General features: G+C 37.1%; 2 protein-coding genes across 2 annotated transcripts in view; one reads left to right on the top strand and one right to left on the bottom strand.

The window, feature by feature from the left end:
• The window catches only part of LOC137403636 (charged multivesicular body protein 1B2-like), a 233842-nt gene that overhangs the window by 51794 nt on the left and 162955 nt on the right, over positions 1-19093 (top strand). The gene's annotated exons all lie outside the window — the stretch shown is intronic.
• The window catches only part of LOC137405188 (gem-associated protein 5-like), a 30389-nt gene that overhangs the window by 933 nt on the left and 10363 nt on the right, over positions 1-19093 (bottom strand). The window contains exons 10-24 of the mRNA XM_068091415.1: positions 18075-18262; positions 15715-15842; positions 14804-14996; positions 14589-14690; positions 12545-12739; positions 12151-12246; positions 11716-11853; positions 7766-7913; positions 6354-6473; positions 5934-6017; positions 5619-5748; positions 4365-4550; positions 3283-3460; positions 522-871; positions 290-346 (exon numbers count right to left, since the gene is read on the bottom strand). Coding sequence (XP_067947516.1) covers positions 290-346; positions 522-871; positions 3283-3460; positions 4365-4550; positions 5619-5748; positions 5934-6017; positions 6354-6473; positions 7766-7913; positions 11716-11853; positions 12151-12246; positions 12545-12739; positions 14589-14690; positions 14804-14996; positions 15715-15842; positions 18075-18262 — 2293 coding nt within the window. The remainder of the gene's footprint in view (positions 1-289; positions 347-521; positions 872-3282; positions 3461-4364; positions 4551-5618; positions 5749-5933; positions 6018-6353; positions 6474-7765; positions 7914-11715; positions 11854-12150; positions 12247-12544; positions 12740-14588; positions 14691-14803; positions 14997-15714; positions 15843-18074; positions 18263-19093) is intronic.

The following is a 19093-nucleotide window of genomic DNA, read 5'->3' as shown; positions in this document are numbered from 1 at the left end:
TATTAGACGCGTGTAAGATGAAATAGCAATGTTGTTTTTACAATTACTATAACTAGTATATCAAAAAACTTCTATTTGAACCTTCTCCTGTGGGACAGTAGTGTATTAGAGGTGGCGTTTAAATAAAGGTGGCGTTCAAATAGAGGTTTTACAGTAAATAAATTATTTTTAAACTAAGACGGAAGTTATATGCCCTATCTAAATGTCAGGTGATGGTAGGTAAAAATAATAGTAAGACATAATGACCATGAGATTACAAGTTTCTATGTCATGGATGGAAGCGACATACCTGACCATCCATGCTTGGTTCCGGGTTCTTCTTGTCCACAAATGAGAGAAGGTCAACCTGGAAACAAGAGGTCAACCTAAACGCAAAAGGTCAACTTGAACACAAATGCATAAATAGACTGCATTAGCATACCTTATGGTCAGAGATAGCATGTGAAAGCGCTACTTAAAATTTGGCAACTTAATGAGAGAGTAAGATCTACTGCAAAAAGCTACTTAGCCTCAGATCTCACCATGTCAATGTGAGGGGGGTTTTCTCCAGCAGTGACAGAGGTCTCTACTCTCATCAAGTGGTCATTGAGACGCTCCATTGCCCCAGAGTCCATATACGGTAGAGATATACCATCGCACAAGAAGACAGCTAGCTGTTCAATATGAGATGACACGGCAGAAACCAAAGTTGGTGAACTGGTCACAGTAGCCTCAGTATCTTCAGTCAGAGATAATTGAGGTAGAGGCTGTCCTGAGTTATGAATGGCAAGTGTGAGAGCTGACCAGAGAGAGCATATGTACAAAGAATAATCTTCGAGAGATTGCAAAGGTTTAATACTACACTTGGTTAGTCTCTGTATGACATCACTTCCTGTAAGAGAATAAGAGGCACTGACTAGTCAGGACTAGCGGAAATATTACTGTAAAAATTGCTGGTCTCAAGATAAGACTACATAGTATGAACTCAAATAAGTAAGCAACAACCTATACGCTAAGAGCAATATAAAAAAAAGGAATGGACAACAAGATATGAGCTTTGAGCAATAAGATAGAAGAATAAGCTATCACCAACTAACCATGAGCAATAAGCAATCAACAATGAGCAATAAGCAGTTAACTATGAGTAATTAGCAATCAACTATGAGTAATAAGCAATCAACAATGAGCAATAAGCAAACAACAATGAGCAATAAGTAATCAACTATGTGCAATTAGCAACCAACTATGAGCAGTAAGCAATTAACTATGTGCAATAAGCAGCCAACTATGAGCAATAAGCAATCATCAATGAGTAAGTAGCAATCAACTATGAGCAATTAGCATTCAACTATGAGTAATTAGCAATCAACAATGAGTAATAAGCAATCAACTATGAGTAATTAGCAATCAACTATGAGCAATAAGCAATCAACTATGAGCAATTAGCAATCAACTATGAGCAATAAGCAATCAACTATGAGCAATAAGCAATCAACTATGAGCAATAAGCAATCAACAATGAGCAATTATCAACCAACAATGAGCAAATAACAATCAACTATGAGCCATTAGCAATCAACAATGAGCAATTAGCAATCAAAACTGAGCAATTAGCAATCAACTATGAGCAATAAGCAGTCAACAATGAGCAATAAGCAATCAACTATGTGCAATAAGCAATCAACTATGAGCAATAAGCAATCAACAATGAGCAATAAGTAATCAACAATGAGCATTAAGCAATCAACAATGAGCAATAAGCAATCAACTATGAGCTTATCGCAGACCGCTAGTACTTCTAACAAAACTATGCGTATATTATTTAATTAAATGATTGTGCATTACCCCACAGTTATGTCACAGTATGTCAAAAAGTCCATCAGACCTTACCATAACCTTTTCATAACCTTGTGACCTTGACAAGGTCTATCAGAGCATCAACCTTACAATAAACTAACGCTCTATCATTGACTACAGTGTTCCCACATTGAGGGATTTTCTTTCTGAACTAAGAGCTTTGTCAAACACCTGTAATAACTCTTCAGTTGCACCAGCACAAGTTCAGTTCCAGTCAAAAGTATATAGAAACTATTTTGTAGCAGCTATTCTGTAAATAAATATTCTCTTTAAAGGTTTACTTGCAACAAAATTCACATTACAACTATTTAGCATCAAAAGATTCACTATGTCTTAGTCTTCTGTGTTGTAGGTGCAAAATGTAGAAATGTGATTACAAGCTCTTAAAAGCTAAAAAGCGAACGAATAATCACAGCCATTACGAAAGCGCCGCGGGCTAGAATCTTTTTATTTCTTTGACGTAGTAAATCCATTTGGATATTGTTTCGACACTTGATGTTCTCACGTGAATTGAAAGCCTAATAAAAGGCTCAATATAAAACTTCTCGTAGCACTAGTTTATGACAAACACTTCAGGTTTTACCGAAGAGCCCTTACCAAATATAGATGCCCGCTAGTTTACAGTTTTGTTTCGGCATGGTCTAATCGGCAAGCCGTAATCTGATCATGTGACCCAATACTTCGCAAATAATTTTTGGAGCACTTTTCGATTATCACAATTCACAGGTGACCAACAGGCTCGCCATGTTTATCAGAGGATGATATGTACTCCTTCGAGCTAAGATTAAAACATATTTTTACGGTAGGTTTTGAGATATCAGTGCTCAAAGTTATAGCATTACGATGATGATGAAATGACGTGTAAGGACAATAGACATGGTTTTATTGAATGCGTGAAGTATATTTGTGAAAATATTTCGACGAATGAGCTTGCATGAAAGTGTAAACAGAAAACATCTTGTTCATTTCATTTAATACGTCTCATTTGAGCCATTTTGGAAAGAGATTCTAATCTACAACAGTTTCGTGCTGGAGGCGATTAACTGTTCGTTTTTGAGCTTTTAAGAGCTTGTAATCACATTTCCACATATTTTGCACCTACAACACAGCAGAGTAAGACATGGTGAATCTTTTGATACCAAATAACTGTAATGTGAATTTCGTTGCAAGTCAACCTTTAACAATAAAATTATGGTACCTTACCTGTTAGGATACTGCATCATAACTTTACAACTTTTAGCAAGTATACTGTATCTACATGTATATATTTGTTATTTACTCGACAAAACGAACCGCTCTTGAACATATTCTATTCGATGAAATGTGGACATAGCGGAGTAACTGAGGCTATGTAGAAAAAGAGAGGCACCAGCAGAGGTACTGAGGCCGCAACTAGCAAAGAAAATGAGGCTATAGCAGGCCAGAGGAAAGAAACTTCAGTCATACCAGGATATGTGAAGAGCTGAATAAGTCTTGCTGGAAGCAAAGGCGCTTCCCCTTCAAAGTTCGGATGCATATAGACTAGTTTAGCGAACACATCAACCAACTCTTTACATGCAGGAGTTGTCCCCTCTTCAACATCAACGGCCATGTTGAGGAGTCGCTCACAAACTCCAATCTCTGCCTTCAAAAAGCAATGTATAGATAGGAAAGACAATCCATAGAAAATGTTATCTCAAGTATAAACAACAAAGATATTTTCATAAAATATAATTATTTCAACAAAAATCTAAACAATGTGTATAAAATAATAGCTCAATAAAAAGGTCTGATTGTGCCTCTGTGAGTCAGATTAGCTCAAACCAACCAGAGCTCATTCTATCAGCTAATAGAACTCAGAAGGGATGAAAAAGAATGTTGAGAAAAGATAGTGGATAATATTCAACAATATCTCTTAAACAACTCCAGATATAAAACAGCTCAAATTATAAAAAGTTATTAGTATAAAATTTCAATTATTTTCATAAAAACATGGCAATCATTTTCTTGCTGTTTACCAAAGAACATTAATTTCATATAAAGGTAACAAATTGATTCACTATCAGATTTCGACATGTTGCCGTGACAACATAACACAGTTTACAACTACCACCCTATCAGTAGTAGGCCTTAATTGTTGAGCACTGTGCAACTGTAGACAAGTGACATGTTTAGGAAAACCTTGTATTCTCATCAGTATAGCAGTTTATAACCTTTCATGGTATATAGTAATCAAACATAAGGTTCTATGATAAAAACATAAAATTCAACAAGCAGCACCATTATTAACAATCAAATACATTAAGTCAACAATTGAAGTTATTTCACGAGTAGATAACTTTGAACTAAATTTTTGCATGAGCATACACTTTGCCGTTGTCAAACCTTTATTAGTATATTTATTATTATTGGTTTATATTGTTACTATAAACTTTATTAGTATACACGACCATCTCTTAATCTTAGGAACACTTTTAGCTTGGTAACTAGTTAAAAGTCTACTAGGTGTAGTGTATGACTTCTCCAGTGATTAAGGTGCCACTGAGTACCTGCTGTGTGGAAACGTGTGACTGTGATAGAGAGCATCGTTTCCTACAGTGTTTGAGCTGCACGCCTCGAGTTGAGAGCACCTGTCTCAGGTAGTCAACAATGCCTATATTTGATATCTCATCAGACAAACCAGTTTGTAGCACTGGCAGTAGTGACTGGCTAACTATACTCCAAGCATAGAAGGGCTGTAAATTGATTCAGCAGAGTTATATACAGATAGAACTATGTGCAACATCTACAGCTAGCTGCATACACTGAAAATGCTGTCATCTCATAGCTTACTTCTTACTACTATAATAGTGTTATAATACTGTTATATATATATAAATAAATTGCACCAACATGCGAGTAAATTGACATACGAGCTCCGTCTCGGAACGCATTAAGCTCGTAAGTCGAAGTATGACTGTACATCTCATAGCTTACTTCTTACTACTATAATAGCATGTTTAGTGTAGAGAGCAATTAAATGATGATTCACACCATATCTCCACATGTCAGAGTTGTCCTCTCGCTGATTACTCGTCGATTATATGCACGGTAAACTGAGGGCATCGTCGACGCAACACGGATAGGTCAAGAAAGTCTGCAGCTGTCAAACTTTCCCGATAGTTCGCCAAGCATCCACGACATCTTGTGCGATGTGCACCACTTCAGTGATGGTGATTGGTCGTTGCGGACTGCTCGATCTATATTTTCTTTTATGACAGTTGCTGCGGGACTAGTATTTCATCGTTTCTGAGGCTGCATTTTATAATGAGAATGCTACGCTGCAGACTATTCACTGATGTAAAATCGGATGGGTTTGTGATAGTGGGAACTTTTTTATTACAGACTATCATCGAAATATTACGTAATTAACACCGACATGTAGTGATATTGTCTGAACCAACATTTAGTGTACTTATTTGTTATTTTTCAAAACTTAAAAGAAATTTTCAACAGCTGCTGTCTGCTCAGATTAGTGAGAGACTTCTAATAATGACTGAGATAGACTGAACACAAAGACGTATAAGTGGTTTCCAATAGGTTTCAGTACAGGTGTTACGCATGGAAATGTTTCATAAAATCATATGAAAGTAACATAAAGAAAGCCAAGTTCAAGGCCAGCTGTTATAAGTTTAACAAACTATGTGAAAGACCATTCCAAAACAAAAATGCCAGCAAAGGTCTGCCTCAGCTATCTACTACATCTGTTAAAAATAACGAGTAAACCAGTGGAAAACCAGTTGAAACTGTATAAACAGACTTACATGAAGCTGTACATGTGGAGAGCAGAGGTCCTCTATAACTTGATAGTCGCCGGAGAGGAGGGATTGTCGGGTGAGGGAGTCACACATTACGATCATCTCATCAGCCATTTCACTAGAACTCATCGCAAACCTGGTAAGATCAAATGCATGTACTCGAAAGTCTAACATGAAAATGTGAAATCAATTTGTTGGGAAGTAGTAGCCATTATCAATACGAGTCTGCATTCACACAGATGATAAAGAGTGGGCATCTCCGAACATGTGTCTGGTTTACACATTCATCTTAATTATAAACTAAGTGACTTCTGCACTCACTTTATCGCGTTAACTGCACTCTCTCCACCCGTCCGTCTGCTCAGGGAACCCAGGCCAGAAAGGGGATCTGCTATCGACACAAAACTGTAATGTTTTAAAAGATGATGAAACATTGATTAGTGAATGTTGTATACTGCATAAGTATTAGTATAAGTATTAGCAACATGGCCAAGGGTAATAATTTCAAATTAATCCGCTGTCCAACAGCGTCACTAAACACTATCCTGAATAGCTATCAATCCTTATAAAACCATAATATGCCAAGAACTAATACTTCCATAGAAGGATAACAGCATCCAGGCATTCTGTACGCATAAGTATCAAGCAATGCATATAAAATATAGATGGAGCTAGTGAAATTAAGCATAGCTATAGAAATGTGCAATGGGCTAGACTTATAGAAAATCTATAGAGACACACCACTTTGCTGCAGTCTCATAGTTGGCATCCCTGCGGAGTTGCTTTGCCCATGCCTGATAGAGGCTAGATATTCTTGTGTCAGCTGGTGGGTATCTGCTCCTGGCTATTGATATGGCTTCTCTGTTGGCATGAACAATGTTGTTTTCATGGTATTTGAATGCTTTACATATTAATAGTCTATGCATTACGCACTACCTTATTTTATGCATTATTTATTGCATGCGCATTACGTAGTGCCTACATCGAATGAACAAAAATTAGCCCATGTGCAAAACCTTACATTCAAATTATCAGGAAGGTTTTTCTATTGAATATTAAATAAACATAACTTCAAAATTTGCATAAAGCGTACAGTCAAACCTCTACTTACGACTACCTTAACATATTACAGTCAAACCTTTACTTACGACTACCTTAACATATTACAGTCAAACCTTTACTGATGATCATTCCAACATATACAACAACTTTCCAACAATGAAGTTCAATTTATAAGTAAAGGTAAAAAAATTATAACAGATAAAAATTTGGAATATAAAAATAGTAAAAAACACACAGGCAAAGGTACCGTACTTTTCGGACTATTAGCCGCTACTTTTTTCTGACGATTTGAGCCATGTGGCTTATATAAGGGTGCGGCTATTCTGTGGCTTTTACTTTCACCGCTAGGGCGCATTAACCAGAATCCCCGGTTAGTGCACCTCTAGCAGTGAAAGAAAATACGAAACAATGCCTAACAGTACTGTTCCGTTAGGCACTAGGTTAAAAAGCGTCAGCTAATACGAAACAGTGCCGTTAGGCACTGTTCCGTTTTAAACAGGAAAGTTGCTGCCGCGTTAAAAAGCACCGTCCTGAGTTCTGTGGCCTATGCAAAGGTGCGGCCTATGTATTGTTTTATTATCGTTTTTTGGAAAATAAAGCAGATGCGGCTTATATAGGGGTGCAGTTTATAGTCTGAAAAGTACGGTAGTTTAAAATTTACCTATTCTAAATTAACGCTGCGTGCATATCTTTATCACCATCATCCAAGCTTATGCATTGCCGAACCTACACTAGCTACGCATATCCCTAAAGTGAAGCCATGATAAAACCTCGCTTGTTGATGAATGGTTATCAACTTAGTTTTTCACATAGAATGTAATTATTTACATTTAACTTTTCCATAGTTTTATATAATATATTTGTTGTAATGCTATTTGTAATTACTTACAGTAATTTTTTTTTAAATTACCCATAAATGTTTGGGGTGTAGAACAAACTAAACAAAATACATCATATTTGTAAGAGAATATTGGCTTCACAGTTGTATTAACGAACAAAGCAGATGTAGAGGTTTGACTGTGTTTAATAAATTTGAGCATCAGCAGTTGATTAAAAAGTTGTTATGGCAGATGCATGAAGCGAAGTAGCACCTGTAGAGGTTGTCTTCTGTGAGCCATAGAATAGCTGTCTCAACATCATGGGCGTACAAGAGGTAAGCACTTGCCTTGTGCACTTGTCTCTCTCCTCTCAACTGCTGCGCATACAGTTTGCAATACTTGATCCACTCTGTGTAACCCACTATAAATACATGCATTATAACGGCTGTTACTAGTGTAACGAAGTGTGAATTCAAATGACAATGAGTACTGCCTAAAAACACAATTAATACTTAATACATACATAGATGACAGCCTATGGCAAGTGTCTTCAATTATAAATAAAATTATCTTTTACATAGCTGTATGTAACACTGTAGGTAACCAGTAGTGCATAACAACAGTGACACCAGTATCTGAATGCCCTCAGGTTTAGCATAGTAAACAGAACAAAAGCTAAATGAACATTAAGTAGTAGATACAAAAACAGTTTAGTGTCAGCAATACACTCGTATAACATGCGGTACGTTTTAAACCATAACTGTCATGAACAACTTTTATCGTATTTACTAGGTAAATCAGACACGCTGATTCCAATTTTGTAATCAAAATAAAGATTAGTCCACTAACTTTCAGAGTAATGAAGGCTTTTTTACAGCGTTTTAATATCGGTCTCGAAAACAACACGATCGGCATAACAAGCTCCGCCCACAAATACGTGACGTAACCTAACTTTTTAGGAACAGAAGTTACGTAGGGATGTTTAGACCGATTTAGAATAATAGAGATGGATGTTTTAAAATCCATTAATATCTAAATTCAGCCTTAAAAATAATATCAGTCTTTTCTGAAAGGTAAATAAGCTATTTAGCATTGCATATTTAAAAAGCGCGATAACAACGCTAGCTTGTGATAAAACCGCGCTTTTTGAGCTCATTTTTCTCAGCGTCCAGCCTATTTAAACGTCATGTAACAAGCTGCGAGCAATTTTAAATAGTTAATATCCCTTTCATAAAAAACTGAAACTATTTTACAGGCAGGATTTAGATAAAATAATGGGTTTTAAGACACCCATCTCTATTGTTCTAAATCGGACTAAACATTCCTAACTTCCGTTTCTGAAAAAGCTAGGTTTCGTCACATATTTATGGGCGAAGCTTGTAATGCCAATTGTGTTGTTTTCGAAACGGATATTGAAACGCTTTGAAAAAGCCTAAATGACTTTGAAGGTTAGTGGACTAATCTTTATTTTGAGTACAAAATCGGAATCAGCGTGTCTGATTTACTTAGTAAACACGATAAAAGTTGTTCGTGGCAGTTATGGTTTAATAGTTTCTAACTGACGTTTCAGACGGTAACGGACTGCGATAATTATTGAAAATATAAACAGTAAATAATAAACTGATTATAAACCATATTTTGCCACAAATGTAAATACATGCAATTATATTGCAATCACCCAGTATTGCAGTTTCTAGATCATGGAATTCTCCATTTATTCTTAACCCATACAAACAGATATTGATATGTTCAAAAATTATTGTCAATAAGATAAGCCATTTAAACTTGTGTATCTACATAACGTAAAAAAGCAGAATATGTAATTTTATTGTCACCCAGCAGGACTGAAATGAAATGGAAGCCGATATATGACTTCATTGGTAGCTAGACAGCGCGTTGCCGCCAAAATTAGACACTGAGAGTTGAACGAGATGGTGTGACAAGTTTAAAAAATGTATTGCTCGCGAGATCAGGTTTCTGGTGTATAGTTGTACTTCACCTGCCCCCCAGACATGTTTGAAGATCTGCAAGGACACCCAAGAAAAAACTGGCTAGCCAGAATTATCGCAGGGTAGTGGAGTTGGCAACCAACCATGCTGACAACATGATTGGTGTACCTTTGGGCACAGGAGTACTTTGCAACCAGATGTTTTTCCTGACATCCTGTGACGGGGTTCATACCAGTGACACAGTTGGCAGGTCAGTGTGATAACCGTCCAACGACGAGGTTCATGCCGCTGACACAGTTGGCAGGTCAGTGTGATAACCATCTCATGGCGGGACTCATACCACTGACACAGTTGGCAGGTCAGTGTGATAATCATCCCGTGACGGGGTTCATACCACCGACACAGTTGGCAGGTCAGTGTGATAACCACTGGACCACACCTATTCCACCATACCCAAAAATTTTTCAAGCTTATCCTGAGAGTTTTCCTACTCAATTTTATTGCCAAAAGTGGTATTCATTACAGGAATAACACATCAGATGCTAAAAATGAAAAATCACAAATAAATTGCTGCAGTACCTCAACATTTGCAATTGTTGTCAGTTAGCTTTTTTTGAATTTTGAGTGTACATTGTATATTACCTACAGAAAGTGTTTATGACAAGTAACAATCAGCTGATAGGTTGCCTGCTGATAGGTTGTCCACAAGAGGCGACTATGACAATACTTAGCACTTCACTGATGAATGGCCACATATTTATTTAATGGACCTTTTAAGATAGGCATACAGCAAACTTCATTAGGGTATAAGTAAACTGACTGAAAAGGGCCTCATTAGCTTTATGAACTCAAGTACAGTAATACTTAACTTACGAGTGCTCCAACGTACGAGAAACTTGAGATACGAGCCAGCTTTTAAGCAAGTTCTAGCACTAACATACGAGCCATGTTTGAGATACGAGCACGTGAGCCAGTTGCCAAGTATGCCGGAGGTGTTTTATGAGAACAGCATAACTCTGTATATTTCAAATGCTCAGGTTATACTTTTGTACTGTGTTTTTTTGTGCGCGATTTTCAGTGCAGAATTATGTGAATTAAAAGTACTGTACGTACACCGAAAGTTTGCCAGTAAAATGAAAAATAATGCAAAGAAAAAGCAAATGATAATTGATATTAAACAAAAAATTATTGAAAAATATGCGAAATGTGTATGCGTGATTGAGCTAGCTCAGCAATATGACAGAAATACATCAACAATTATCAAACAGAGGGATTATATTCAGGGCATTTATTTAGTTCGCAAAAGGACTAACCATAGTTTCTAAACGGCGCAGCGATCTTCACGACCGCTGATGGAGAGACTGCTCAGGCATTGGATAAAAAATAAACAATTGGCCGGTGACAGCGTAACTGAACGATGCTATGTGAAAAGGCCGGGTGCTATCTATTAAAACTATAAACATTCGGACAAATTGGCTAGTGGTCGTATATTAACCATTTGTGACGACACCTGTGTTCGTCCTAATGGCAACATGTTGAAAGGGTGACAAAGGCAAACGTCCTCGGATAGGTTTATCTTAAAACGGCCGGCTAGTCGTGAAAGCGAAACAAAGGCAAATTAGTTAACTAGCGAGAAACTTCAAACTATGAACGCCGAAGAAATTTTAATTACGTTAAGTTAAAAATGAAAGTTTGCTTTTAGGTTTGCTTCTATGTTTGTCTTTTAAAACTGATAAAATCCAAGTTTATCTAAGTCAACTGTTGTAATGAAGGATAACTCTCTATAACTCCCTAGGATATCTCCCTCTCTGGCAAATGCTAGCGTTAGCTGCTATTGTATGTATTTAATTTTACATTTAAATTAATGACATTTCCTTGCATTATATTTGGTTTGTTGCTTTTTAAAAGCTTGTGGTAAGTTAGGATAATAACCAACATGTTCTTTCTGTTACAATATCTTGTTTTGAGTGTTTTATTTGCATTTTTTTAAAGTATGGAAACTAATCAATATATATTTAATTGTTCTATATATAAATAAATTGCACCAGCGTGCAAGTAAATTGACATACGAGCTCAGTCTTGGAACGCATTAAGCTCGTAAGTCGAAGTATGACTGCAACTGCATATTGCTAAAGGTGATTGACACGGCCGATATAGAATAAGCAATGTGCACAAAAAAGTTTGTTAAAATGTATGCGTCCAACAGAGTCAGTCGGAAATATGCACAAAGAAAAGCATGCTAAACCCATGGTGTCACAAGGAATATCTACTCACACATAGATGCTGAGTTGATGAGGCAGTCAGTGAGAGCACCTGCTGTAGCTGCCTTTTTCAACGACTCTTCAACATTACCTTGCCATAGACACATGTATCCCGCTCCTTCAAAATTTTCATCTCTCCAGAGTGTCTCCTCTGTATAGTAAAGTCATCAGTACGTTAGCTCTGATAGACACTCTCTTATTTACTTAACTGCCAGAGCAACTAGAATCCACAAATCCTGCATGACAAGCTGATTGCCTATACACACAGCAATAAATGACAAGCAACTGCTAGTCCATGCCAAAACATAGCATCCACTATACAGCTGTTGAATTGTCTTACTTCACCACTGCACGGCTTTCAGATTGACGATTCGAAATATGATTACAAATAGCAGGTACTACTAAACAAATGTGTGAGACAACCAAGAGAGTAGAGGAATATACTCACTTTCCTTTTCCAAAAATCGAGACATATCCTCTTCATTCTCAGGAGAAAAGATTCCGAGGTGTTCATAACCTTCACTACTTGTAACTGACTGTCCAGCTAAGAAATGAAATAAATCGACACATGACTAATGACTGTCTCCTAGGACAATTCCATAAATACTTGTTACAGGTCATGACTTATAATATCAGCTGTAAATGTACATTATATGCATTGTAACAGTGATATGTTTTGGAATTAGGCGCATGCTATGCAACAAGAATGGAAATAATACAGACGAGGATAAAAAATAAGCTAGTTATCAGAACTAACTGTGACTGAAGGTAGGGCTGCAGTGTTGGTTCTAATTACAGTAGCTGCTAGCACCTGAGCATACGGCTCTATAGACCAGACTCACCACTAATCTGTGTTTGTAGATATATGAGGTCATCTATCTCAGTATTTTTGCCTTTCTTTGTTGCAGCAGTCATATTTGGAAAAAGGGTTTTTCCCATCTTTTTCTTCAATCTTGTGGGCAGTGATTGCTTTGTAGGATTTGTCTCAAGTGATTCATTTGATTCAGGATGGCTTGTGGAACTTGAAGAAGCTGGGTCTGTCAGATGTAATAATAAATATTCAGATTTTAGCAGTTTTTTAGAGAACCAATAAGGATTCAACAACAGTCGCTTTAACTATGGTGAAATAGATTTCACCCATCACTTTCAACTATAAAATTATTAATGGATTTCACACTTTTGTGGAAGGATAACTCCCAAGTGCTGCCATTCAAACAATAAATTACCAGCAGATAACAGGCACGACTTGAACATCGGCTGCCGATTGCCTGAACCAGCATTAGCGAGATGGTAAAACTTTTTGCCTTTTAAAACAAATAATCAAATTATTCTTCATCAATAAAAAAAGGTAACAAGAAAGGGTAGGAAATGTTACAAAATCTATTTTGGAGAAAAACATCATTTTGTTGATTATTACCAATGCCAATAAAAAGCTATAAATATACATATACTGGTGCGGCTGTTTGTTTTCTAAGTGAATTATTTATTTTCATTTTTCAATATCATTATCAAGATTTATTCCCTCTCTGCTGCATGTATGACACTACTCCCAACCAGATTTATCTTGAAACTAAATACAGGATGAAATTATTCACGGAGTTTAATTTCGCAAAAATTGTCCTTTTAAGCATATTCGCGAACCAAATTATTCGCGGATGAAGACATTCGTCAATAAATTAACCCGTAAAAGCAGCTAGCAATAGAGTAAAACCTTCATGTGTGTATACCACGTGTTTAGGTTTCTATTTAGCTAGGAAATTTATGTTGATCATGCTAAGCTATAAATTTATGGCTGCATCCAGAGGTTTTCATGAATGTTTATCGATTTGGAGGCCTTTGGTGAACCAACAACTTTTGGTAAGTTGATTTTTTTTCAACGTAAAGAGCTGCAGGAGATTTTTTCGATGATGATGCCGTGTTAAATTCCGAATAACTTGTGACAACCTTGAAAATTTTGTAAAGTGTGATGCATTGGCAATGGGCTTAACTCAAAGCCCCAGTGAAAATTTTAAAAAAGTTTGGAACTCAGCTACGTTTACTAACTCTGCCTAGCAGCTAGTTTTTCATTTGAGATAGTAGTTATTCTCCCTTGTGTTAAAAATAAAACTAATTATTCGTGGATTCTGTATGGATACTGTATTCTGTACTGTACGCGAACTCGCGAATTATTAAATCCAACAAATATTTTCATCCTGTAGGGTATACTGTGACCATTTGCCAATAGGATTTGGCACAGTAGCAATTGTGGCTAAATGCAGTTCCTAACACCAACAGTCCTTCTATGATTTGAACCACTAACCTACTGAATATATGCCAGCACTAACTGACCACTGCGCTTCCTAAATAGATTGAATAGAATATAAGGGAATATTACTTAGAACTGTAGAGGTGTCCCTAAGTGCTGCACGGGTAAGTAAAGACCATCTGCTCATGACATTTGAGCACAGGAGCAATTGTGACTGGATGCCCTTCCTAACACCCCTAACGGTTCTACTGTGATTCGAACCACTGACCTATTGATCACATGCCAGCGCACTAACCACTCAACCACGGTTGTTCCATGGTTTCCACGAGAATACCTCACAAATACATGTCACATCCTTGATACTTGAAAAGAAATACTTCGTAGAAAATCAAATATTTAACTATATCAAAAAGACAAGAAGACATCCAAAGGTTTAACAAGTGTGACTCATCGTGTTTGCTAACCGTGTTTGCTAATCGTGTTTGGAGGCCCAGCAACTCCAGTCATTGGGAGTAAGGAATGAGCTAACAAGCATTTTCACTAGAAACATGTATATATGTTAACGCGTGTTGTGTGTGACTAAGGTTTCTTTCAACAAGTTGAATTAGCCTGTGACCACTAGTTGTTGTATCAAAACTTACCTTTGATTTCTCCGACTTCAGCAACCAATGATCTCTTCTTCTCTTCAATAAGTCGTTCGATCTCTTCACTGTCCAATGCAGTGTCCTGCTGCCCAGCATCACCTGCAATGCAGACAGATATTAAGCCTTGTTATCCGTGTATCTCTGACAGTCATTTCATTCCACTAAGATCTTGTGACAAATCCCCTCATAGTCGAGGCACCTACATCACCAACCTTTTCCTGCCTCCGCATCCTTGGGCTCACAGGCTAGTCGCTTGTATAGCGAGGGTCGCCATGAGTGAAGGCAGCAGTCAGCAGAGCCGGTGTAGACTAGATCCGAATCAAGGAGGCTCCACTGGCAAGTCAGCAAATGCCCGTGTTGATACTTGTATTCAGAGAGAATGCTGCCGCTGACTGTGTCCCATACCTACAGAAAAGTGGCGTGCCACATAGTTGGTGTGGGTATTATTTTACGGAAGGCTTACAGAGCTATAATCAGCATAGCACATCAAGTCTTGGAACAAATATTAAAGTTGGCCTCAATCCGAGGGTTCAAAAACAGGACTAGTTTCTTAACTAAATCAGGTGTATTCTGGGTTTCATTTATTAATAGAGTAGTATGATAGTGCATTTACACTAAGCAGCGCAAGGAGTACACTTCTATGTGTGTACACAGCAAATATGGTTAAACTGTCAAAATGAAACAATTTTGAAAGTTTATCACTGTGAAACTTGTTTCACTTTCAATGTGAGACAACTAGATGTTAAATTTTTGACTGTAACAACAAGAGCGCCCTTTAATATTGTAGATCATATACGGTTATACGGACATGTAACCATATAAAAGACAAAATCTACAGCTTTTCAGACTAGGCAATGAGTATGTTCAGAGCCCCATAACATCCAAATTGGTTCTCCAAATATTAACTCAAAGCATTAATTGATTTGTTGAAAGTGCTTAGCTAAAGCACAAGAGACTCCCTTCGTAAGGCCAGCATGCACTAATCTAAGCAGTACAACAATAAACCTGCAGAACAGTCATAGGAAAGAATTTCTGCACGAGAGTCACAAAATATTATAAATTTATTCACAGACTAGAAAACGCATACATTGCCAGGTGAATAGATAGAGAGGAGACAACTCACAAAGGCTTTCCCATCGTATGACACTGTAAGGAGATGCTGCCTGCTGAAGCTTGACCAGCACATATCAGTCACTCGTGCCTTGTGACCTTTTAGTGTCACTGCTGCCTCATTGATGATAGGCACAGTGTCTGCCAGGGACAAGAGAGAGAATATGTGAGAATCTAGTAAATCACCTATCTGACAAACAACTCAAAAAGGACAGACACAACTTACAAAAGAAGATTAATTAGCAGCTCAGCCAGCTTAAACATCATTGGGAGAAGAGCAGACAACTCCTGTCATATTTTACTGTAGCTTGTCAAATTTGGTGTGAATAGTTCTCTAACTTTATGCAGTCAAACCTCTACTTATGATCCCCTTGACATACAAACTTTTCCGCATACGACGTGAAATTTCAGCAGCAACTGTTTCATTTTATACCTAAAGTAGTTTTCGACTGACAAAATTCAATGCTTTTAAATCATCAGTTTTGTAGGCAAAAATGAAAAACTGGTGAAAGTTGAAAAGAAAATGAAAAACAAACATGAAAATATTAAGACATCTGAGCTAAGACACTTTAAACTTCACATAGTTTATGTTATAATAAGTTACACATAGCATCCCTACACCTATGAACCTACTCACCACTGAGGCTACACTCCTATACACGTGTCTCTATTACTACCTACACCTCTGAACCTACTCACCACTGAGTCTACACTCCTGTACATGTGTCTCTATCACTACCTACACCTCTGGACCTACTCACCACTGAGTCTACATTCCTGTACACGTGTCTCTATCACTACCTACACCTCTGAACTTACTCACCAATGAGTCTACACTCCTGTACATGTGTCTCTATCACTACCTACACCTCTGAACCTACTCACCACTGAGTCTACACTATTTAAAGCTAAATCAAAAGCTTAGGCACAGTTGAATAATCAGCCATGACCCTGCAGACAGAAAAAGATTATAAGTTTGGCTTTAGCTAATGCACAAGAATTCATCTACTACAGCCTAACAGTTGAGAAACAAGAGAGACAGACATTCATAAAGAAATCAGAAATACCTTCATTTTATAAACAAATATGATAACCTTGTAGTAGGTTGTTATATTTTAGCTGCCTAACTAAAAGGTTTACACACTACCATTAGACAACTTTTTAATCAAACTAATCTTTGCGATGTTTCATTTCAAGTTACACGACTTCTGACTGTCGTTCGTTGAAATGTCTTGCACTACTTCAGCCTATTAGTGTATTTCAAGAGAACAGCAGCTAGAAATTTGTAAACTAAAAATTATTTTGGAATCTTGTGACCATAAATACGAGAAAAAATAAATATTTCAGCACTAAAAATAGTGCTAAGAAAATTATAAGTCATAAAATATTATCTTACAGTGAAAAAGTGCTAAAAATAGTATTCTAATGAGAATACTAGAGATCTCTAAGATGTCAAGTAGAATATCATTTCATTGTTTTATTACTTTAACAAAGAAATTTATAGATTTCTTTAGCTTTACAACTGAAATGCCAGTAATGGAAGCCATTTTGTAACAAGTAGTAATGCAAACATGTTACTTATTATACAACCTGCGGACAACAATTATTTGTTACAAGCCCCAAATTGTGCAAAAGAAAATTGCTAATGCACAACAAGTTTTACACCAAACTGTATTTTCCTGTCTTTAAGACTATTTTTCTCACACCCACTTTGTGCAGTCATTCAGGTTGACAACTTTCTCTTTCATGGTTCCTTAGAAGCTGCTCAACATAATAAAACTTTGCCAACTCTTAAAATCAATGTGCCTCAAAAGATCATCAGCTATAATCTTTTAAGAAAACCCTTTTAACACAACATTTTTTCTTTAAATTTCTCAAACAAACTTTTTACACGACAACCCCAGGTTACGAGCAAAGAGTATCAGAGTACCAGTCAACCTCCAGTTACTATGATCATCGTATCATGCAGATATGTAGCATGTACTGTTGCGCGACTACGCAGCATGTACTGTTGTGTAACTTTGTAGCAAGTACTGTTGTCTAACTATGTAGCAAGTACTGCTGTCTCACTATGTAGCAAGTACTGCTGTCTCACTATGTAGCAAGTACTGTTGTCTCACTATGTAGCAAGTACTGTTATCTAACTATGTAGCAAGTACTGTTATCTAACTATGTAGCAAGTACTGCTGTCTCACTATGTAGCAAATACTGTAGTGTAATATGCAGCAAGTACTGTTGTCTCACTATGTAGTAAGTACTGTTGTCTCACTATGTAGCAAGTACTGTTGTCTAGCTATGTAGCATGTACCACATAAAAAGATAGAGGGACTGCATCCAATGGAGACGGGAAAGACATTGTCTCCAATCACTCACCTGTTAGTACCTGAGAAACCCGACTTGTATCAACAACTTTTACATGATGTTCATTGCTGCCTATAGCCATTAATCTTGCGCTGCCGTCGTCTGCAGCTGGCTGTAGCCTGATGGCATTGACCAGCTTGGAGGCAACTTTTATCATGCATATGCACTGAAGGTTAGATCTCTTCAATATCATCACAGACCTGTGTAACATACATGTAGTTGCTAGTTATAGTAACTAGTCAGGTCACTAGGCATTATGTCTATGAGTTGAATGTGTCTAACAGTTGCAACATGTACGATAGCAATAGGTTAGTAGATACAAGAAGCTTATGGCATTATCTTTGAATGGACTTCACTGTCTATGAAATACGCCATAGTTGCGTATGTCTATTATCTGGTCAGAGTTCTCATACCAGATTAGAGCTCATAGCTGCTATATTATGGACATTTTATAGACACTAAATTATGGACACTTTATAGATGCTATACTAGGAGCACTCTATAGGTAGATGCTATACTAGGAGCACTTTATAGATAGATGCTATACTAGGAGCACTTTATAGGTAGATGCTATACTAGGAGCACTTTATAGATAGATGCTATACTAGGAGCACTTTATAGGTAGATGCTATACTAGGAGCACTTTATAGGTACATGTAGATGCTATACTAGGAGCACTTTATAGGTAGATGCTATACTAGGAGCACTTTATAGGTAGATGCTATACTAGGAGCACTTTATAGGTAGATGCTATACTAGGAGCACTTTATAGGTAGATGCTATACTAGGAGCACTTTATAGGTAGATGCTATACTAGGAGCACTTTATAGGTAGATGCTATACTAGGAGCACTTTATAGATAGATGCTATACTAGGAGCACTTTATAGGTAGATGCTATACTAGGAGCACTTTATAGGTAGAAGCTATACTAGGAGCACTTTATAGGTAGATGCTATACTAGGAGCACTTTATAGGTAGATGCTATACTAGAAGCACTTTATAGGTAGAAGCTATACTAGGAGCACTTTAT

This window comes from Watersipora subatra, chromosome 9 (assembly GCF_963576615.1).
Source record: "Watersipora subatra chromosome 9, tzWatSuba1.1, whole genome shotgun sequence".
NCBI lineage: Eukaryota > Metazoa > Bryozoa > Gymnolaemata > Cheilostomatida > Watersiporidae > Watersipora > Watersipora subatra.
The sequence above is the reverse complement of the archived record's forward strand: the minus strand, read 5'-3'. Positions and strand labels throughout refer to the sequence as shown.